Source organism: Euleptes europaea, chromosome 8 (assembly GCF_029931775.1).
Source record: "Euleptes europaea isolate rEulEur1 chromosome 8, rEulEur1.hap1, whole genome shotgun sequence".
NCBI classification, from domain to species: Eukaryota; Metazoa; Chordata; class Lepidosauria; order Squamata; family Sphaerodactylidae; genus Euleptes; species Euleptes europaea.
The window spans coordinates 34,292,824-34,317,453 of NC_079319.1; the positions used below are offsets into that span (position 1 = coordinate 34,292,824).

The following is a 24,630-nucleotide window of genomic DNA, read 5'->3' on the forward strand; positions in this document are numbered from 1 at the left end:
GGAAATCCCTTCACTTTCTCTGCTGCCATCAGAGAGTCACTTTTACACATTTGGGTATGCTATAGAACTGGAGTTTATTACGAATTTAGGACCCAAGACTAGATTAATTCATGCCATCGTATTCCCTATTACTATGTATGGGTGTGAAAGCTGGACAGTGAAGAAAGCTGATAGGAAGAAAATAGATTCCTTTGAAATGTGTTGGAGGAGAGTGTTACGGATTCCGTGGACTGCCAAAAAAACAAATCAGTGGGTTATAGATCAAATCAAGGCTGAACGGACCCTAGAAGCTAAAATGACTAAACTGAGGCTGTCGTGTTTTGGTCATGTCATGAGACGACAAGAGTCACTGGAAAAGACAGTCATGCTAGGAAAAGTGGAGGGCAGCAGGAAAAGAGGAAGACCCAATAAGAGATGAATTGACTCAATAAAAGAAGCCACAGCCTTCAATTTGCAAGATCTGAACAAGGCTGTCAAAGATAGGACATTTTGGAGGGCTTTCGTTCATAGGGTCGCCATGAGTCGGAAGCGACTTGACGGCACTTAACACACACAGGACCCTGGCAGTCCCGTATTATTCCGCAATCCATGATTCCTGTGGTAGCTCAAAAGTTTGCATAAAGTAGTGCTATAAACAGTATACACTTACTTTAAAGATATTGGAGGCATGCTGTGTTTACTAATGAAAACCCAAGCTATTTAAGATTAAAGACTTCATAATAAATATCTGTTTGTAACTAGTGATGGGGAAACATTCCAAATTCACAATCCAGCATTAATTTTTTTGATACCAGGTTATTCTTGCAAACCTTAAAAGTCTTACATTTTTGTAAACATAAGTGTTCAGTTTTTAGAAGTGTGAATAGACTGGCAACTGGAATTTTCCATCCTTTGTTTTTACTAGAAGAAGAAGAGTTGGTTTTTATATGCCAACTTTCTCTACCACTTAAGGAAGAATCAAACCTGCTTACAATCACCTTCCCTTCCCCTCCCCACAGCAAACATCCTGTGAGGTAGGTGGGGCTGAGAGAGCTCGAAGACAGCTGTAACTTGCCCAAGGTCACCCAGCTGGTTTCATGTGTAGGAGTGGGGAAACAAATCCTAGTTTAATTTATCTCCCTCTGTCTCATGACTTCTTCCATATTGTGTGTGTGTTTGTGCCCCTATTTTGCCCTCTGCAAGAGTGCTGGTTATTCCTATGGAGATTGTCGTGCATTTGAGCCATGATGGATAAAGATCTCCTACTTTCACACCTCTAACATAATTAGCTTCGTGGACTATTTCTACCGTTTAACACCAAAATGTTGAAGTACCATAACTATTTTGATACCTCCTTGTGTTAAATCAAGCCACCCTGAACAGAATTAGACCCTTCTAAGCCCATTGCCTCTGTAACTCTGTTTAGAGTGGCATTGTAAGGCCCAAATATCATTATAGATTTAATAATTTTTTTAAAAGCTGGAGAAGAATGCAATTTGTATTACATATAGTTAACTGGTATTTATATTTGCTTGCTTGGGGCAAAATCATAGTTACCCACAGATTCATTTGTCTTCATTAATTAAAATAAAAAAGGGGAGGGATGATCAGTTTCAGTTTTTCATTACAGAGAACAGGTTGCTTTTCACTTTACATTTTGTACTCGGTTACAGTGCACAGAGCATATGCATCAGTGACTCTTGAGAACGGTGTGTCCAGGCTTAAATTCTCACTCTTCTCAAGAGTTTAGAAAGTGGTGGCTGGCCTGCTTATTTTCTAGTCGCTACTGCTGTGTATTTTGCAGGGAGAAGCTGTAGTGCCATTGGGCACATATCATTGTCAATTGAGGTGACGAGTATGTAGTTTTGTACTTGGTAATTCATAACAATACAAAAGATTGAATTGGCCCATATTCAGTTAAAGTAGCTGTGAAAGAAGGTCCTATTGAAACATTTGAAGATTTGAATTGGGAGCTAAACTACCTAATTCTTTGAATATTTACTCTGAAATCAGTTCCTTTTTAACAGGCCTTGGCCCACATATGCATTAGATTGCACCCTGAATCTGATGGTCCACAATAACACCATTAATACTTGACTCTTATCTCATGTCCTTGAATTTTTTTGTGGATGATATGAATTATTTGAAAATAGTCGGGACATGTACAGGATAATGAATTAGTTCAACCATGTAAAGATTTTAGTTCCTATTCAGTACCTATGTTTCCAGGTTTCTTGCTTGTTTGCTTGCTTTCTTGCTTTATTTCTTTCCAAAAAGGTGCAGTCCATTTTCCTGTGAAGCTTATAACTGGACAGGATTGCATTGCTTATGGTGTGGCAGTTGTTATCACATCAACTTTTTATTGAACTCGTTACATATTACACGGCCTTCTTACACAAAGCCAGTTCACAGGATCATTGACCATGTGGTCAGCCCCTTTGTTGTGAAATGTGGGCTCTCACTCTGGGGGAAGGGCATCTTGCAGCTTCGGGTGATTTCCATTGCTGGCCCAGGGAGGCAGGACCATATCTTCACTTACTGTCTTCCTGTGCGGGAAAAGCCCAGAAGCCCAGTTTCATACTTCCCAAGCTAATATATATAGACAGGAAGAGGGAACCATAAAACCATATGCAAGAAAGGCGTAAAAAAGTGCCAACAAGAAAAACAAACATATAACTATTGAGAACAAAGGCTATGAATGAGCAGAATAAGAACTAATTGAAAACAAGGACATGAGAAGGGATTACACAGAGAGCCAGCGTGGTGTAGTGGTTAAGAGCAGTGGTTTGGAGCGGTGGAGTCTGATCTGGAGAATCAGGTTTGATTCCTCACTCCTCCACATGAGCGGCGGAGGCTAATCTGGTGAACTGGATTTGTTTCCTCACTCCTACACATGAAGCCAACTGGGTGAGCTTGGGCTAGTCACTCTCAGCCCCACCTACCTCACAGGGTGACTGTTGTAGGGAGTGGGAGGGAAGGTGATTGTAAGCCGGTTTGATTCTTCCTTAAGTGGTAGAGAAAGTTGGCATATAAAAACCAACTCTTCTACTACTAGAGTATCGGCCAAGTAGAGGTGAATTTGTATACCCTCTTGGTGACGGATGGCCACCAGTGTCACCAGGACCTTTGTAAATACCCTGGGGACTGAGGCTAACCCAAAGGGGAGGGTCCTGAACTGGAAGTGGCTGTTCATGTAAGAAAATCTCAGGAATCAACAGTGGGGCAGATGGATAGGGATATGCAGATAGACCTCGGCTGCTTTCAGGAGTACACCCCCAGACAGATTCATTCCTTCCCCAAGGTCTCTGCATCCGGAAAAACATATCAGAACGCTAGCAACAATTCAGCACCTGCTAAACATTCAAGCAATAGAGACAGTACCTTGGGGGGAGGGCAACTGCAAGGGGTGTATTCCACTTTCTTCACAGTCCCCAAGAAGAACGGAGATTGGAGGGCCATTCTAGACTTGAAGCACGTAAACAAGTTTATACAGCCCAAGAAGTACTTCATGCAAACCCTCTATTCCATTGTGGAGGCACTGCACCCAGAGTGCTTTATGACAGCAGTCGACCTTACCAAGGCCTATCTATATATCCCTATCCATCCATCCCACTACCGATTCCTGATATTTTCTTACATGAACAGCCACTTCCAGTTCAGGGCCCTCCCCTTTGGGTTAGCCTCAGCCTCGAGGGTATTTACAAAGGTCCTGGTGACACTGGTGGCCATCCTTCGCCCAAAAGGGTATACAAATTCACCTCTTGGACAATATACTAATTTGTGCTCAGTCCAAGGAGGCATCCACACCACCAGGATCATCCAATTACTGGAAGAACATGGGTGCCTCATAAACTTAGAGAAAAGCAGCCTCATCCCAAAACAGACAAGGTGTCCAAAATCTCAAACTTGACAAGGACGTTTGGGAGGGCACAGACCGTTCGCTACAGGGGTCCATGATTGCCTGTCTAGGATCGGTTCCGTGGGCCAGGTTCCATTCTTGCCCACTGCAGTGGTACTTCTGGCCCTTCCAGGTAGATTATAAGATCAATTCGTTTGCCTCTGCCTATGCGGCTTTTGGCCGGAGGGTGTGCTTGGAGATGACTGAGACCCACCCAATTACAGAAGCTCTTAAAGATTCCAAAATTGCAAGATGCCCTTCCCCCAGAGCGAGAGCGGAACCTTGACTACTTACCATGAGGGTTCCTTCTGCTCTCGGGCCAAAGGGCATCTTTCCTGCCTGGAACATGAGAGAACGCAACGCTATCTTGAATGTAAGACTGTGGTCCTGGAAGGAAGATCCTTTGCGAAGAATGGTCTACATGGCAAGAAAACCTTACCCTTATAATCCGTTTTCATGTCCTTGTTTTTAATTAGGAGTTCTTACTCTGCTCATTCATAGTCTGTTTTCTCAATAGTTATGTTTGTTCTTCTTGTATTTTTTTGCCTTTCTTATATATGGTTTTATGGTTCCTATCTATATATATTAGCTTGGGAAGTACGAAACTGGGCTTCTGGGCTTTTTCCGCCCAGGAAGACAAGAAGTGAAGATTTGGTCCTGCCTCCCTGGGCACGCAATGGAAATCACCTGAAGTTGCAAGATGCCCTTTGGCCCCAGAGCAGAAGGAACCCTCATGGTAAGTAGTCAAAGTTCTGTTTTCTTTCAGTCATGGCAATCAGCTCTACTTGCAGGCCTTGATTGTATTTGGGAGTGCCTCAGCAAACATTCCAAAAGCAAGTTGAACAATGGCATAGCCCTCTGCAATTTGTACCTCTGGGGGAGTTCTCACACAATCCATTTCCTTCCAGCAAACAATAATCCAGGCTGGGAAAAATAAGTGTCTGAACATGCATTTATTGGTCTTGTGAATGGGCCCTCAACTTTTTCACCCCTCTCTTAAATTAGAGTTGTCATGGAATTTTGCTTGAAGCAAAATTAAGGGAAATCTGGAAAGTCCTGCGCAGGCAAACATTGGTAGAAATTTCATAAGACAATAAAAGAATTTTAGAAAAGGCTAATAAAATTCTGGAGGAGGGGGGAAGAATGTCTTGTACTTCTCTAATTTTGCTGCTGTTGTTAATATATGCCTTTCCTTCCTTTTATCCCTTAGAAGCTCCTTGATCAATTGATCTTGAGCAGCATATATCTAGTGTTGGAGGGATATAAGGACTGAAACAAATCTTGCCACTGACAATGTAGCCTTGGGGTCCCTGTCGCTTAGTAAAAAAGGCATTATGTCAGTCACAGAGGCATTGGATTTGTATATTAAAAGGGGGGAAATATAGTGCAATCGAAGTTCCTCGTAAAAGCGGCATTCCAAAAGGGCATGGGCTAATGTGTCAATAGAGCCAGAAGAGCAAGGGCAGATCCTGTCTGAGTATGGTATATTCAGAATTCTGCCCTGCATTACCATAGAAGGATTAGCATTCAATCTAACCAAGCAAAAAGCTCTACAGAGACGAGGAGTTGTCAGATAATATGTATAGGCAGGCAGACCACGTGGAGGGGGTATTCCGAAGAACTGGGATGAACAGACGCGACGAGCACGAAAAGTAGTGCTGTTATAATCGAGCTCTTTAATGCGCTTTTTAATTTTGGCAAAAGCTTCAGTTTTCCCAAGATCTGATATCATATCCTGCGAGAAGCCCAGCAATGCCAGTTTCTCATCTAAGATTTTTTGCCATGAGGATTTGAAAGGGTCATGCTTCAGAGAAGCTAGGAACCCCTCAGTGCTAAAGCACAGTTTAAGGTGGAGTTTAAAGGTGGCCAACCACGCCCTAGCTTCAAGTGACATTTGGCCAAACTCGGAACGAAGAGTAACGCCAGCAACACATCGAGGGGCATTTAGGAGTTTTCGTAAGAACTGAAGCAGTGGACGATCTATAGATTCATTGATGACTGTAATCCAGATGGCAACACCAAAGAGGATAATTGGGGTAATTTTCAGGTTAAAAACCTGAATAGCCCCTGGAATATATTTGCCACCTTTGGTGTGAAAAAAATTGACAATAGCACCAACCCCAGGTTTAATTTTGTTGGACACTGCTTTTTGATGGGCATTCCAATTTAGGTTATAGGAAAACAGAATGCCAAGGTAAACAAACTCCTTGACTTGGTCAACCTCAAAGCCATCTAATACCCAGCGAAAAAGAGGCATTTTTCTCCTCTTAGTGAAGATCATGATCTTAGATTTATGATGGTTTATTTTAAGACCTTCCCTAGAGCAGTACTCAGAAAAAGTTTGCAAAGATATTGTCAAACCAATTCTTGTGCGAGAACTGCAGGAGAACTGCATCGTCAGCATAGAGTAGAATCGGGGTGGAATGGCTTGCAAGCTTTGGGGGGGTGGCAAAACTCTGAGAAATTGGTTGCCATATCATTCAGTATTAATATATATGCAGTAATATATGCAGTAAATTAACAACACTTTAATACATTACAAATAGTTTTAAAATGTCCATTAAAACCAAACACGTTTTATTAGTAGGCCTTCCTCAGTGGTACAGATTGACTAATTTTATGGTGTGTATTTTTACAGAATACAGCATTTCTGACCAAGCTTTAAAACCTGGGGGGGGGGAAAGGGGGTAAAGGAAAAACTAAATTAAGATTATTTTGTTTTTAATTTGTTTATGTGTATGTTAATTAATTTTATCATTTGTATGTTAATTATTTTTTATCATTATATCTTAGATATTTGGATCAGGTATAACAACAATCTGAAAAATGATTCTTGATAGTTCTAATCTATTCCAATGACGAAGAGGGTTATCTAGTTAACAAACTTGGTCCTACTTCTTGTGTGTGTATGTAGTGCAGATTAGCAATTTTGAAAATCACATTTTTAAATTTTATAAATGGCTCGCACTATAATCTAAATGAGCTTTTTTCCTTTGCCCCTATTTCTTCTTCCTTTTTTAAGTTTTAAAGCTTGGTCGAAAATGCTGCATTTTGTATTTTGACTGATTTTTTGTGGGTTGAAGGTTTTTTTCTTCTTTCTGTTTTGGTTTTGCTGTTAATATATGCAGGCCAATAGAAAGAAAATTATCTTTTGTGACTTCATTTCCTTTTCTAACCTTGGTCAAAATATGAATTTTCTCTGCATGCAGTATAACTCAACCACAGTGGTAAAAAGCACTTTGGCGCGTACTGTAAGTCATGGCGTCGAGTGGGACTTTGCACAAGTCAGTGGACATAGAGAATGAGATCTGAAGTTTCCACGTCACTGCAGTTAATGCATCATTAAAAAGTCTTGGCGATACGGAAGAGTTAAACCTTTCTCTGGGTATGTCTCTGTGTAAAATTTCTCAGAAGGAATATGTCAGACCTCTTAAATGTAGTAACATATGCAACAAAGGAAATATCCGTTTGAAATCACATATTCAAAGCATGCCCACTGCGCAGTGCTCAGGCTTGATCCAAGCAAAATTGCTGTAAGGAAATTAATGCTACATTAGCAGGCACATTTTAATTTCCTTTCAAAGCCCATGGCACCTCCCTTAAATTATTTCCTCAGATAAAGATATGAGTGAGCTATAAAGTGCATAGCATAAGACTGTCCGTACATAATCCCTGTTATCCATATTAAAATATAAAATGAAATTAAAAAAATTTTTTTTGTCATTTTGTCAGTCATGGAGACAGAGTCGTTTTGTGGACATCTAAGTTTGAAATATCAGATAAAAATGTTATTAAGCTGCTTACATTTTTTCTTTGCCATTGACATCACCTTCCCAAAATTATTTTCATTTTGCGTGGTAGTGCTATAAGAATATAGGACTGTTTATATGGAGTGCATAAAAACTTAGTCTTGTGATTGTGACACTGAATGAGAGTGGATATTACTAGGCAACTAATTTCATGGCAGTTGTGCAGTCCAGATTTGTGCTTGGCATCTGACATGCACCCAGAATTCATCCCAAACAAGAATTGCCCCATTTGCTTAAATGTTGAGGAAAGGACTGTGTGTACAGAGCTTTCCCCAACACTGAGGAGGTCTCTGCTTATTAGGAAGTCCATGTGCACATCAGACCTTCTAGACAGAGGCTAATTTAGGTAGTTTTTTCCTAATTCCTTCTGCTTTGACGTTTTCATATCGACACATTCCTACGCAGTCAGGCGGATGGTTAATCCAGTGAAACTGCTACATTTATGGAATTAGAAGCCGTAACCCACCCACCTCCATATGGCACAGTTTTGCCATAGATTTTAAGTTGAATATTTTGTCTGCTAAATGCTAATTTTTCCCTTAGTCCGCAGTACAGCGTATTGCTGTGATGTATGCGAATTTTCTCTGCAAAAGCTCAGACTTAACCTTTAGGGCACTTGGTTCTCAACTTCTTGAAATGTTCTTTGAGAAATGTATTTTGATGTACAGTGCACCTTGAGATTACAAATGAGGTAAGGCTCTGAAGCTACTTCAGAATCAGTTCAAGCATGCTCATAAGTCTTCAGAGTGAACGTCATAATGATTCATTTGGAAACTTCTCCATATACTTGAATAAAAATGCTTTCAGATGTTCAGCTCTATTGCTTACGCCATGTTCTAAAAACCTATGTTTAAAGGAGCATGATTTAATGGGAAGATTGCTTGAAATAAAGGCAATTTAAGTCTGTATTCTACAGCATCAAGAAAATAACATTTTCGTAATTTGTGTACTTGCTGAACTAGGGTGTATAGCCATTGGCTGCTGTAGCAATTAAGGATGTGTGGTTGGAGCCAAAGATCCTGTTCTGCTAACAGTGGAGACTTCTCTGACAGAAGACTCCAACTTCAGCAGAATTAATCTTGGGATCCAGTTCCATGTTGATAAGAACAAGTTATGCTCTGAGATAGTCTTATTCCCACAACCTACTTGCCTTTTGCACTAAGCAATTACATCTACTGAGTCACGTGCAATTGTTAAATTAATATATTTTGGTTTTGTTCTTCCTGCTTTACTGAGGGTTGCTCCACCTTCCTTTGTTGATTGGCAGGAACCATTGCCAATCAGGTGTGACTAGGCCAGGCCAGCCTCCAGCTTCGCCCTCCACTACCCTTAAATGGCTGCCTGACTTCCCTTTAGCCAGCTGGTGCCTGTAAACTTCCCTGTTGGGTCTACTAGCAGGGAAGGGGCCTAATTTTGATGTATTCACGCTGTTGCTCCAGCGGGGCTCTCCCCTTCACCTCTGGTAAGTACAGGGGTTCTTAATTTAATACAAGAATTGAGTTAGCCCATAATCCTGCAGAGTGAAGTGTTCAGAACTGCCAGAAGCAAGGCTGGTAATTTCTAGGCAAAAGGGTATTCCTCCATAAGATGGAAAGTACGTATCTGTGTTACATGACTGATAGAATTATATGTATTTATTATTATAGCCAATGATGAATATGACTTCTTATATAATTTGTAATTTTTTAGTTGAGTGTCAGATATTTTTCCATACATTTTCTTCTTCCATAAATAGAAAAGAAGGTTGAATTTTGTGAGTGGTGAATTGAGTTTTGATATAAGTGTAGAATTTAATGTATGTGTTTGAGACTGAATTTTGAAACAATGATTTATTTTTTATTTTTTTAATCCACCCAACAATCTCTTATTGAGAGGAAGCAGAAAACTGCCAGATGGTGGAAGTTCTGGAGAGAGAATGTGGAGAAAAAAAGTGAACTAAAATCATATTTAATACTTTATTTGTATATCTAGAATTTTTGGAAAAACAGTCAACACAACTTTGGCTAAACAGACTTAACATACTTATAATTACACTTGGAAATGAGACGAAAATGATTATCTTAAAAGTGAATTCTAATCATCCTGTGAAACTCATTCCAAAACATAATATTTAGTAGTAAAAAGTACGTTATAAAACCTAAATAAACATGTCCGTTTGAAAGGGCTGATCCAAAAACAGTGTTTCATTAAAAATTCTGCAGTTCAGACTGTTTCTTACATGGGCACAAAGCTGATGTGGTTTCAAATGCCTGTGCAGTGGTTTACATTATTTTTATGAGTGATCACATCATCAAGTTAAAAAGCCTAGTTGTAGCTTGCTGGCAATATTTTATGCAAAAAAATGAGACATGCGCATAGTTTTACCAGTAAATACTGCAGTGGAATGACGCCCAAACATGATGACAAATTATAACGGGGGGGGGGGGATGTTTACTTTGCATTCAGTTAGGCTCAGAGGCTAACTTAACATAGACTTCCCAGCAGCAGGAACTGCAGATCAGGTTTCTCTGGTCACCTTTTTGGAGAATGGCAACTGATTTGTTAGTGGTGAGTAACCAATAAGACAATAGGATTCCCCTAAATACAGACAGATAGTCATGGAATCAATTCCCTGGAGTTCTGGTGACAGGAACTTTCCAAGTGGGGACAGCATCTGATGTGCATGCAAAAACCAGCATGGTGGAGTAGTTAGGAGCGGTGGACTGTAATCTGGAGAACTGGGTTTGATTCTCCACTCTTCCGCATGAGCGGTAAACGCTAATCTGGTGAACCGTGTTGGTTTCCCTTCTTCTACACATGAAGCCAGCTGGGTGACCATGGGCTAGTCACAACTCTCTTAGAGCTCTCTGAGCCTCACCTACCTCACAGGGTGTCTGTTGTGGGGAGAGGAAGGGAAAGAGATTGTAAGCCGGTGTGATTCTTCCTTAAGTGTTATTTTGATTTATTGATATGGTCTATTTGGCCGGCCAAAGGTTAATACATAAAATTATCTGACTTAATAAAACTGCAAAACTAATATACATTACAAAATTAGATAAAAGACTAGTGATATTAAAATGTAAGAAATTAAAACAAATCACAAGAATTAACTTGACATTTTTTTATAATACATTTTATTAAATTTTTTAACAACATACACACAGCATACACTGCGTACATAACCATTCACATAAAGATTGGGCTTCTTCCAGGGTTAGTGTGTAAGAGTTCTTAAAATCACAATACATAGTTATCTTGATAGTTTATGTAATCATTCTGTTCTATTTGCACTATGCTATAATGTGTTATTTCTAGATTTTATATTTAGAATTGTAATGCCTATCTAATATTTCTGCTACAGTCTTGTTTGTCTTAGCACATTTTCACTCAACTTTTACTATCTTTCAAAAATCGCTACATCTAATCTCAACACCAGCATATATTGAATTAACTTGACATTTTTCCAATCTATTTTTGCGAGTTTTAATTGCGATGGCACAAAATTTGGCAGTTGGGAGCGAAATGTGTGGAGTTTCACCCATCAGGAGCCTCTTGGTCAGGAATTCTACTGGCTTATCGGGAAATTCACTGATCAGGGGAGCAATGAATTTAATACGGGCCTCATGATAGAATGAACAGCGGAACAATACATGTTCGGTGGTTTAGATGTCTCCTGACCTGCAAGGGCATAGCCTTTCTGCTCTTGGGATCTTCTTGTATTTTCCTTCTAGAACAGCCGAAGGCAGGGCATAACATCTGGCTAGAGTGTAGGCCTTCCTATAGTTGATAAATTCCAGATGGGAGAAATATATTGCAGGGGTACCTAGGTATCTAGATTTTTCTGAAGCCAAGAAGAAAGGTGATTTCTCCAGGTCTGCCTGATGTTCAGTATCTTCAACCCTTTGCTTCAAAAAGCTTCCTGCTTGTTCTAAGCCCATGCCTGATAGGGAAGATGGAGAAAGGCCCAGCCGGTCCAATTTGTTGAGAACCTCCTTTAGTCATGATGATTGAAATGTGTCCTACACTAGCAGGGGTAGCAAGCCTTGGGGGTTAAGGTTTAGCTTAAGCCATGCAGTGATAGAATCCATGCAAACACTTGCCTTCACCCTCACCAATCCTGCCTCCAATCTGGCTGTGGCGTTTGATACACGGCGAGGTAGATGTAAGGCTGCTCTCAGGAATTTGGATTGGACGTGTTCCAATGGAGCGAAGGTGGATGAGGGTGGCCCAAGTATGGTCCCGTACATCAGTTGAGCCAATGATTTTGCCTGGTATAATTTAAGTGCGGCTGGCAGGAAGTGTCCTCCCCGGGTTATTAGAAATTTTGCTATATTTAGGGCAGATTTTTGCCCTATCTCCACTGAATGCTTCCTGTGAGCTTTTCTAGACCCAGAAGCATGTATCACCACACCTAGGTATTTGAATTTGGTTACCTGTTCTATGATTATTGATGCTCCATGAGCGCATTTTTGGTAGAGAAAGTCTGCATATAAAAACCAACTCCTCTTCTTCTTTTGTTAAGGTATTCTTTTGTTTGGAGTGTAAGGACTTCCAAGAGGCATCTTTCAGAGTTTGTGGGGAGTGTCTTTTGGCCCTTCTCCCAAACGGGGATAGGTGATCTGGCCTACCTGAAATGAGGCTTCTCCAGGTAAATCTTACACAAAAAAGAGGAAACTGAAAATTGGTAATTTAAAACAGATACACATATCTCTTAAAAACATCATAGGAAGCTATGCTTTAGACTTAGGGAGAGAGGATTGTGTTTACATTCCCTTTGGATTGTATGCCTTTCTTGGTGGAAGGTGGATGTTTTTGCTGCACTCACCAGTGGTAGAATAGAGATACCTGCAGGGCTTGTTTCTTCCTTCACACTATGTTCTAAATATGATTTTTGTACACACTAAATTAAGAATGGGTACAACAGCTGCATGTTCAGTTTGGATACCGAGATGCTAACCCCATCTTAGCAGTGGAAGCTGTGAGTGAGTTGGTCAAGTCAGTTTTCCCCTGCCTTGGTTTCCTATCTTCAAAAGGCAGGGCAGACTTGAGAAAATCATTGCAATAAAGAATGTAAAGTTGCTTGGTCATGATCCAGTTGCCTGCTGCATCTTCCTTCCATAAACAGGAGTGATCCTGCCACTGATTTCCTCTGATTTGCACCCTTTCTATAAGTAAAAAGTAGTTATTACCAGATGGTTGCATGTGTCTAATAAGAAAGGTTTTTGTTTCTGTTATAAAAAAAGAGCCCTACTAGGTAGGACCATAGTTCCATTGAGTTTGGCATCTTATTTTCCACAGTAGCCAACTAGATGACCTGCAGATGAGGACAGAGGCAAAAGCTTGTTGCTGACCCCAGTAGCTTGTATTCAGAGAGGTACTGCCTCTGAACATGACAATTCCATTTGTCCATCATGGGTGATTGTCATTGATGGGTGTGGATTGTCTAATGCTGCTTTAAAGTAATCTAAACTAGTAACTATCACTGCATCTTGTAGGATAGATTTCCTAAGTTAATTATGCATTTGGGAAGTATTTTATTTTGTCAGTACTGAATCTACTGCTCATCCATTCATTGAATGCCCCGAGTTCTAAAATTAAGGGAGGGAGACAGAGAGAGAGAGAGAGAGAGAGAGATCTGTCCACTTTTTCTATTCTTTTAAGAAGGAATTACCAGAACTGCACATAGTATTCTAACTTCGGCTGCACCAAGGACATTAAAATACTGGCCATTTGATTTTTTAGTTCCTTTCCTAATAATCCCTAATACAAAATGTGCCTTTCCCCCTATCGGTATGTGCACTTATTTTATATGGAAACTGTTATTAGATAGATGCACTAAGCATATAGAAGAACAAGCCCCAACTGAGAAAAAATTAGCAAGGCGGCTGCAGGGGGATATCTTTGCTTTTCAATCATTGATACTCTTAACAAGCATGTGAATAAGGATGATCTGGTCAACACATTGGATTCAGTTTTATTATATATACGATTTATAGAAACTTTTGAGCAGCAATAGCATGCAGTGTTTGTTAGGGCCAACTGAAAGTTGTAAAGTAGGTAAGCTACGTTTCAAACTTTAGAGAGCTCTTTCTCAAATGAGATGTTTTTTAAAGGCAAGAAAAGAGTGCTCATCCAATATGGAAACGTGCTCAACGTCTATACCATGTACTTTAAGAGTTAAAAAGTGCTATAGTAAAAATGGAAAGGGATCTCATATTATCAAATTCACACACAGACCCGTGTCACTTCCCACACCTAAATCATTGCTGACATGTTTATTTTATTTTGTTTTAATCCCCAATGAAGAACTTTGAAATAAATGAGTAAATCACTAATCAAAAAGGTTATGTGATTTAGAGAAATGAGTACTTCAGTAGAAGTTGTGCAATTCCGCCCCACCCCCTAATTAATTGCAGTGCTCATATATTCTAAAAATCCATCTTTAACCTCTTTTTTTCCACTTGTAAAATGCAGATGATGCTTAAATTCCTCACAGGAATGGAATGAAAATAATCAGTTAATATTTTGAGGGATTTCAGCATGGAAAGTTTTATAAATGTTAAGTATTATTATCTATGCAGAGTGGTTAGAGAACCTAAGTCTATATTATTCTTTCAAATGGTAGCAGGCACTTAATTGAAGAGTATAGGAATTCAAATTGTAATATGAAATTAATCTTTTCTAAGGTTATTTAAGCTAATGGCATAGTAATGACAAACTAATTTTACAGTGATTAAGAGATAATATACTCAAGGCTTCCAGTGAGGCTTTTGTTGAGGTAACTTGTACGTATCTTTGATGAGTGTGAGAGTATAAAAATACGTTCTAAAGTACAGGTCTCTAAAGAGATTCTCTATTGTGGTTTGGGTTGAAAGCCCATAGATCTGAGGCAGCCTGCAGAAAGCCAATGTAGTCCCATTTTTTTTAAAGATTCAGTATATCTGCCTTGTCTGTAGCTTTCATATTTGCTTTTTACTTGGCAACTGACTTCCAATAGAACTGTATTCAGTGCTTCTTCCTGTGTGCATGCTGAACATAGGTGATGCTTGCCATTTTTAAAACTGTACAGTGGAAATTAATGCTTCCTTTGAAAAACCACAATTTTTCTTTTTAAAAAGCTGGAATTAGGTATGGGGAGAAGCAATACACCGAAGTGGTTAAGCCCACTATTATCCTCAAACCAATGTATGTAGCTATGGGGTTTTTTGCATTTAAAAATTTAAATTTAATTTTACAACCTCTAGCAATTTAAAACATTTTACATTTTGTTCCACACACAGCATATTTTGTACTAGGATGCTGCAACTGTGCATGTATCTCTCTTTGCCATGTATAAATGGACCGTGACCATGTCAGAAAACTGGGGTCTTTGCCCCCTTCTTATTGGCAAGCCCCATTCCCTGCTATTTTTGGTAACTTCATTGTTTTTGCTCGGGTTTTATATACTGGTTGTTCCCATCGTGGTCACAAACTACCTATGCAGCTGCTTATTTGGTCAGTTTCATAAAATATGTGGGTTAGTTTCAGTTCTCAGCAGGATGGAACAGAGCCGGGCTGATTTGCCGCTCTCCCCTTATACGCGTCCTCTTATAGGCATGAAAGTCTTTTATTTATTTATTTATTTTGGCGAGTGCAAGACTACCAATGGAACAATGAAATGGTCACAACTGACCATGCGAGTGTTTTAATATTTTTATGACCCCTGCATTGAGATAGCCAGAAACAAATTGGTGGGGGGGGGGGTCCGAACCCTTCTCTGCTTTGGCTGTAAAATGGCTGCTTGGTTCAGATCAAATGAAAGAATCCCACTGCGTGGCTGGCAGGGACTGGTGACATATTTCAAACAAATACACTACAGCCAATTACAAAGCAGCATTTTCAGGGGAGGGACTCAAGCATGGTCTGTAAGCTCTGCATTTTTGCTGGAGATGTATAATTGGATCACAAGGTACTTCTGGAATTTCTTCAGGGGAAATTTTTTCGAGGGGAAATGCATAGTGTTTTGAGAGTTCTACTGCAAATACTGTGCAGTTAAGAGAGCAGCAGATCCAGTGGAAACAGACCATGCATAAAAGGCCATTGTCCCTTATTCAAGAGTGGCTCCACCTTTGAAATTAAGTTAGTGTTCCTTACTAAAATGACTTGGGCTAATGCTCAATCCCGACGGAAGTCGGTTTCAGGTAGCTGGCTCAAGGTTAACTCAGCCTTCCATCCTTCCAAGGTTGGTAAAATGAGTACCCAGCTTGCTGGGGGTAAAGGGAAGATGACTGGGGAAGGCAAACCACCCTGTAACACAAAGTGCCTAGTAAACTGTCGGGATGTGATGTCACTCCATGGGTAAGGAATGACCTGGTGCTTGCACAGGGGACCTTTACCTTTAATGCTCAGTATGGTCTGCCATAAAATCTGTTAAGATTCTTTCTGTACTTCATCAGTAATGATAATAATCATTCACATAATGGATTTCAAGGGTTCAAAGGGCTTCACGCATATGGTAATCTTGCAATGACCCTTATCACCTTTATATTGGATATTCAGTAGTTCTCACAACAGCCTATAATGGAAGCTGGTGTTGCCTCATTATTTCCATCTGCAAATGGGGGCTTGAGGCTGAGGTTTGCATACAGCCACCTAGCAAATCTGAGCAGAGAACTTCCCAGCTGTTAGCCATAATAGTGTGCCTACTGTCAATCCCAATAAAGTCCAGCAGATGTTTTATTACTGGACACAGATAGCTCTGTTTTCTGGCCTTTCAGAGGCCAGCAACAAGTAAAACCAGAAGGCGATGAATTACTACTTTTCAAGATCTTGAAAGATCCTCTGTTGTTTTTGTTATCTGTCCTTAGCAGACCAGCTGCCCAAGTTCTTTGATCCTGGTGGGCAGTATCACAAGGTTAGAAAATGGAAAGGTGCTGAGCCTGCCCAGGTACAAACCTGTGATCTAAACCAAAGGCATATTTGTGCACCCCAAGGCTTGAGGTCCAGATCCAAAAAGAAGTTTCTGTAAGAGAATCTGTTCAACAAGAGATGACATTGATTGGCAGTTGGGGATAGAGGTGTAAAGCTGTGCTGCTATCTGAACATGGGCTGTAGTTTATTCTCTGTTGGCCAACTGATTCCTGGCTGCATATTACATTCCCACCTGTTGAGGTCAACGGCCTTAGAAATTAAGACAGGTGGATAATAAGAATTTTGGATCCATTGTAGTATTATTTACAGAGAGATTCACTAATAAGATGCTACATGCACAATGAATGCAATTAAGAGACTTCGGTAGTCAAACTATTATAATAGGGGTTTTAGGCCATTATTTTCTTTCAGTTTAAGCTTTGGCTCCTGCAGATATGCAAGGCCAGCCTACATCTGAGTGTGTGACCCTCCATTATGAAAATGCCGTTTGTTTTCTGCTAATTATTCTTTAAAAAAGAGTGAGAGTGACATTGGATTGGCATAAATTAGTTTAATACAGCAGAATAGCCAGGGGAAAAATGACACCCTAGAGATTACTTGAACTCATACATTTCTGCTGCCAAAGTTTACAGGCCTGTAAATTTAAATGTAGAATTTTTGTAGACAGAATGCATTGACAAATATGCCTAATGGTAATACATCTAGTTCTGAGCCTCAGAACAGGTCAATAATAATGCTTATATTGATAGCAGCAGTGTCGGAGATGTTATTTGGTATTAAAGCTAAAATCCATGTTATCCCGTTAATCATAATTACATTAATATTGACAGGCCCTTGACAATACCCACTTTACTATTGATAGATTTCTGTCAATAATACATTTCTAAATAAAATATATTCATTCATAATTTGTACAATATTCAGTAAGCAATGCTAAAATGTATGAAGGAGAAATGCCTATTTTATTGGTGATATACAGTAATTTGTTTTCTTATGGGACATGTTATACAGGAGGCACTCTTGATTTTAGTAAAATAACAAATGGACGATGTATTGGGTTATTTAAAAGAACTATTAGATATATTGAAAAACTGATTTATAGCTAGTTTTCTGGGAAGAAAAGCAATGTGATGTTTCAATGAAATTCTGGCTGGAAACATTTCATATAGACTCCGGACTTAGACCACTTAAAAAATATGTGTTTTTACTATAAGAACAGCAATGTTTATCTTGTCTGTATTTTCCCCAGTAATAATTCACATTCTTTATTTGGTTATTCCCTGTGCTGAATGTTACTGACATTTTTAAAAAGTCTTTTTTGGACCCAGATATTCTGCTTGGTTAGTTATCAGTGATATTAGGTAAGGTGCTAGAGGAGTTTTCACGGAATATTCCTTATTCCAAATACTGTAGCTTCTGAGAAGATAATGCAAACTGGTGTGCATTGTGGGCCAGGCGATTCCTAATTCAAAAGTAAGCCACTCTTCTCTCTCAACCTCAGGCCATAATAATAGCCAACCTGGTTAACACATTTCTCGCTTTCCACCATCTCTGTAATCTCTAGACTGTAGACTTAGTTTTCAAACTTTGTTCATCCTGGGACCACCTTCTAGTTTCCACATGGCCTCTGTGACTGACATAATGCCTTTTTTACTAAGCGATAGGGACCCCAAGGCTACATTGTCAGTGGCAAGATTTGTTTCAATCCTTATATCCCTCCAACACTAGATATATGCTGCTCAAGATCAATTGATCAAGGAGCTTCTAAGGGATAAAAGGAAAGGAAAGTTTCCACATGGATTCTGCATGTTGCAGAAGATCTGGGATTGTGCTGGCACAGAATGCTGGTTAGGCCTCATTGCTGCTACTCATGAATTGACGGTAGTGTCCCCCTACCCCAGGGCATTCAGTATATCCTAAAAAAAAATTGGAAATCATGGGCAAGGTGTCAAGGACTACATCTGGCATTACTAATGTTGTTATTGAGGGACTCCGAATAAACATCTGAAGAACCAAGTTTTTATAATATTTTATTTAGGAGATTTTTATGCTACTTCTCCAGAGTCCTGCTCAAGGCTTTGTTCAGGCTCCATAATACGTTGTTCAAAGTCCATCATACTAGGCTTCTCTGGGCCTACAGCAGCTCACCTATTCTCACCTGAACAATATTTTTGGTACACATAACCATGAAGATGCACAATTGCTTATGTATGCATAGTAATACACAGAATTATTGGCTATGCCCTCTCAATGAGATGCCTTGGGGTTTTTGGTGACGGTTTTCTGTGTATTGTTTTCTGACCACATTTTCCCTTCGCTATATTTTTTCGCCATTGTATAAACCCAGTTTCAATCCTTGGGATTTATTTGGAGCTCTTTCTCTGAAGGTTGGCTGTATATAGGAGAATTTATCATACCAACAGTGCTATATTCATATTTATAGCAAAAAGTAATAATACTGCCATAGGGCATATTAAGGACTTCTGCTGTAATGTGAGACATGAGCTATGGGTGTAGTTGTACACAGTCACTTTCAGAGCAGTTGACAGTTTTAACCATACTTAGCAACCTGTTTTCATTTCTGTTCTCTGAAGAGGGCTCCCTCTAAAGCTGGCAAGCTTTATGTTTTATGTTTCGTTTGGGAAGTTGTCTAGAAGAGTTCTCAGCTTCTGTTCACTGTGCTAATGAATTACAATTCCTACCTGTAAGGGATCATCAGCTGGCGTTGTGATTTGCAAGGCCCCGTCACAGATATCCAGTTATATGCTGGTCAAACAGCTACAGAATCACTGGGCCCTCTACAATGTTTTTAATTTATTCATTGGCTGAAAATGGCAACTGAAATGCCGTATGAAAGATGCAGATACTGACTGAGTAACAGTGTTTTTTTAGTGAGATATTTTTGATTCCTTTTACACATTCTGTTATTTCATGCCCAACTGTAGTAGGAACTTAACACAGACAAAGGAATCTTAGTAAGGGGGATTTTACTTCATTGATAACTGTAGGAGGGAGGATGTAGCACATTAGTTAGTGATATACATGAATCTTCATGCCAGACAATGTGTTGCACAGCTGATAGGAAAACCCTCCGCCGTTCAAAACATATTAGAAAATACATCCAGATATCACTGGTGTATGAATTTTAATAAATTTAATAAAATAAAATTTAACAAAATAAAAATAAATAAATTATTTATTTACAAATGCTGGAAATGGGCGGGTGGGTGTTTGTAGAGAAAGAGGAAAGCTGTCTCATTTTCTGTATTTCTTTGGGAAACTATGCACCTGAGTCAAATTGCCCATTCCTAGCCAAAGTGGCCGAGTAAAAAGTTGCAGGTACTTCTCTATGATATAGATTTATGTGGATCCATTTCAATCTGGCTTCAAGTTGGGGCTTGGTCCTAAGACTGCCCTGCTTGCTGACTTTCACTGGGAGACAGACAGCCCTTCTGAACTGACTGTGACAGAGTCAAGGACACGGTTGTCCTAAACTGTTGAGCTAGGGTGGGGGGAGGCTGGATTTCTAGATGTTTGGGATTTATCAGCCATAAACTGGCTGGTATTACCTTTAGTTTTATTTATTTACTTTTTTTACTTTTGTTTATACCCTATCTTTCTCCCCAGTGGGGAACCAAAAGCAACTTACATCATTCTCTCCCTCCTCCATTTTATCCTCACAGTAACACTGTGAGGTGGGTTAGGCTAAGTAGAGGTTTTTAAGCAGAGGTTAGATGGCCATGTGTCAGCAATGCTGATTCTATGACCTTAAGCAGATTATGAGAGGGCATCTTGGCCATCTTCTGGGCATGGAGTAGGGGTCATTGGAGGTGGGGGGGAGGTAGTTGTGAATTTCCTGCATTGTGCAGGGGGTTGGACTAGATGACCCTGGTGATCCCTTCCAATTCTATGATTCTATGAGTGTGTGACTGGCCTGTGAACATCAAGCAAGTTCTGTGGAAGAGAGGAGATTCAAACCTGAATCTTCCAGTTCTGATCTGACGGTCTTAACCACTACACCATACTAGTTGGCTAGTGACTTTTATCTGGACTTTTTATTTTACATTGCCAGTGACTTTTATCTCTATCTTCAGACTTGGTTGATGGTAGAGTAATAGCAGTGGAAATACCAAAGTATCATCACACTCTCAGATGGTTAAAATAATCCTCCAACAACCGCCAGCAGTAAGTCAGTTCTAGCTATCTAATGACTATTGAGCATGTATACCAAACTTACGTTTTAATACCTGGTGCTTCGCAGCATTCAAAGTGTGACGCGTGCATTGTATGTAACTTTTGTAAGGACCCTGTAAAATAGTTCCATGTTATCCCACATTGCGGGTGGGGGAAGAAAAATAACTACTTGCCTCAGACCTATTATGTGCACTCATGGCTGAATTGGCATTTGATGTTATTTTTCTTTATATATTATAGAAATTCAAACCACTGACAGCTACCGTCCGGAAAGTTATCTCTGATGGTTCTAATTAATTGTAACAACAAATAGTGATGCCCTGTCCATATAAAAGTTTTTACATCTGTTAGGTGTGAGTAACTTAAATTAATTTTGATAATAACCTTAAGAATTATATTTTAATTGTTATAAAATACACAATAATTAATCTAAACCAGTTGTTTACACAAGCGTGGTGTAGTGGTTAAGAGCAGTAGTTTGGAGTGGTGGACTCTAATCTGGAGAACTGGATTTGATTCCCTACTCTTCCACATGAGTGGTGGAGGCTAATCTGGTGAACCGGGTTGGTTTCCCCCCTCCTACACATGAAGCCAGCTAGGTGACCCTGGCCTAGGCACAGCTCTCTTAGAGCTGTCTCAGCTCCATCTACCTCACAGGGTGTCCGTTGTGTATATTTTTGATCTACACTTTTTAATATTTACAATTTGATTAAAAAATTTATGATTTTAATATAATTTTAGCTCTTCTGAAATTGACCTTGTCATTTCCATATACAAAGTTGTTTTTTCTTTTTTTCAATATCTTTGGTTAACGGAATTGACATTTGAACCAGGGACTTCTGTGCATACTCTGCTCATTAAATGACTCTAGCTGGAGCTATTCTGTGAACTGGGGCTACCTCATCTACATCATCAGCACCTAGCATTGGTTCTTGATGATTCAGGTTTTATTTTTTAAAAAACGTCTGGTTCAATTTGTTTTGAGGCAGTGGGGGAATTAATGAGACTGACTTCTGGCTGACAGAAGTGATCGGTGATTGGACAGAAATGACACCCCTGGTTCAGGAAAGAGAGCTGTGCTGTAAAGCCTCTAATCCAGTGGGTTTTAGGCGCCTTCAGGAAACGAGTTACTCCATGATGCAATCTGCAATAGAGGACAAGGTTGCCTGAAAGAGGGCTGGATCACCTTTATAAGTGGTGAATTGCCAACAAACAGCTGCAGATTATCATAGGATGAGTTCTATGGCATGGTGAGTGGTGGAACCCAACAGGCTTGGCTTAGTGTTTCACATGAACTAGAGTCACCTATACAGTGAGGACTGTCTGGCAGATAATTTGATGTGAAAGGGGTTCACTCAAGGTAGAAAAACTAAAGAACCACAGACAAACTCCTCATTTTTCCCTCCCCCCTAGCTGCCAGCACCATTTGGCCATTACTTTTAAAGCAAACCAAAGCTTCTGGATGCTCATTTTAGTCCAATCCTTTCCAGGTAGAGAAAAATCTAACATTTCTCCTTACTAGACTGCCTAATAGCACAGTTGTTCGTACATTAATAGCACTTTAAAAGAAAAGCCTACATTCCTCTCATACATGGTTCTCATTCCTCCTTTTACACCATTTGATACAGTAAGTGCTTATCTGGCAAGGCTTTCTTCATTATCTTCTCCATATTTCTGCTTAATATGCCCACCTGACACATTTAAGGTCTATTAACCATCTTAACTGTGATATGATTCCTTTTTTTAAAAAACATCCTCTTAATTTTTGTATTTTATCATCATTTCAGTAATAGGTAATTGCTGTTAACTTTGCCCCTGAACAACTACAAATCTGAAATAGCCTATTCAGATTTTTAAAGAATGCTGTCACTTTTTTTGACAACTAACTAAAGAGTTAAATATCTGGAGAGGGCAAATATTTCAGGAAAAGACATTCTAAAATAAAACTAGGAGGGGGGGGTTCAGCTTATTATACTGCATTTGCGTAACACTTAATTGTCAGGCTTAATTGGGACCATTACCCATTATGAATTTCAATTGAAAAACTAATATCAACAATAGAGGAAGCAAATTAAGAGTCAGTTTTGCTCTGCCTCTCTCTGTGTACCATATATGGAGACAGGGAGACTAACTGACAGAGGGAGATAGTTGCGGAAGAGGGGAACAGACCAAGGTTCAGATCTTTGCTTAGCAATTTGGGGTGGTCTCCTTCTGTCTCTTGCAGCCTCAATTCTCCTTGAATGATCTGTTGCGCAAGCTTGTTGCCCAAACTAATACTAATTACTGTAAGGCATAAAAAGCACAGTGGAGATTGTTAATAACCAATGCTTCTTTGTTGCAGAAAGCAGTGTGTTGACAATGGCAACCAGAGAGGATAACGGCAAAAAAGTGATCCCTGCTCTCCGAATAAGTCAGCTTGATGCCCTTGAACTAAACAAAGCCTTGGAGCAGCTGGTTTGGTCCCAGTTTACTCGATGCTTTCATGGATTTAAACCTGGACTCCTGGCTCGCTTTGAACCAGAGATTAAGGCATTTCTTTGGCTTTTTTTGTGGAGATTCACCATTTATTCCAAGAACGCGACAGTGGGACAGGCTATTCTGAACATTCAGTACAAGAATGACTTATCCCAGAAGCAAAACTACCAGACGCTCAGCAAGCAGCAGAAGCTGTGGTATCTTATTTGCACGGTTGGTGGTAGGTGGCTGGAAGAAAGGTGTTATGATTTGTTTAGCAATCGTCCATTGGAGTCCTTCCGGAAGACCAAGTATTTCATTAATTTAGCAGTTGGACTCCTCAAACTTTGTGAATTACTGAACTTCCTGATTTTTCTTCGGAAAGGGAAGTTCACTACCCTCACCGAGCGTATTTTAGGAATCCGGTCTGTGTTCTGTCAGCCTCAGAGTGTTCGTCAAATTGGATTTGAATACATGAACAGGGAACTGTTGTGGCATGGGTTTGCGGACTTTCTCATTTTTCTTTTGCCCCTTATTAACATGCAAAAACTCAAACTAAAACTTTCCTCTTGGTCTTTAGCTGTTGCAGGAAGTTCCAATAAGGAAAGTTCTTTGGCTGCAGGTGGTAAGGAATGCTGTCTGTGTGGAGAATGGCCAACTATGCCGCACACCATTGGCTGTTCACATGTTTTTTGTTACTACTGTCTTAAAAGTAACTACCTATTTGATATGTATTTTACATGTCCTAAATGTGGCGTAGAGGTGCATGACCTGCAGCCGTTGAAATACAAGGTAGAAATGAAAGAGGTGTACACTCAGTAGCCTTTCTGAGGATTCCCCCAAATCCATAAGCACACTTTGTGAAATCTACTGAACCACTGTACAGTGATATTTAAATACAGCATTGCCTGTTAATATGAAATATTTTTAGCACTGATCATAAAAATGAGCAATTTTTGTAAAGAAAAGGTTATTAATTTTGTCCTATTTTATTTATACTCCCAGAACTGAAGGTGTGGAAGCGTCATCCCCTTAAGGTAGCTGACACTAGATTCACATGTGCTGCAACCAGTGTGGATAAGCCTGATGTAGTGCACCCACATGGATGCAAAAAAGATGGATTGTTAACGGTGTTCACTTTGCCACAAACTGGGGAGCTGCTTCACACTGTTTGTTTCCCCATTTAATGCTGCACTTGCATGGTGACATTATGAACACACTCAGTGAATCAGCCTGGTTTGCAGATTCTTTGGACCTCCTTTGCAATCCCCACTGTGAAGGCATAATCCTGCAGAGCCATTGTGCCGGTTTGACTTGGGATGCTTCACAGCCACTTGCATAGGATAGTTAAGACAAACTTCACCTTGCACTAAAGAAGCACACAGACTGAACTGCAGCATGTAAATA

General features: G+C 39.8%; 1 protein-coding gene across 1 annotated transcript; it reads left to right on the forward strand.

The window, feature by feature from the left end:
- Positions 1 to 23,118: 23,118 nt before the first annotated feature.
- On the forward strand, positions 23,119 to 24,120 carry PEX2 (peroxisomal biogenesis factor 2). The gene has a single exon (XM_056854332.1). It carries the CDS (start codon positions 23,128 to 23,130, stop codon positions 24,043 to 24,045), a length of 918 nt encoding a protein of 305 aa, XP_056710310.1. The 5' UTR covers positions 23,119 to 23,127; the 3' UTR covers positions 24,046 to 24,120.
- Positions 24,121 to 24,630: the final 510 nt, after the last annotated feature.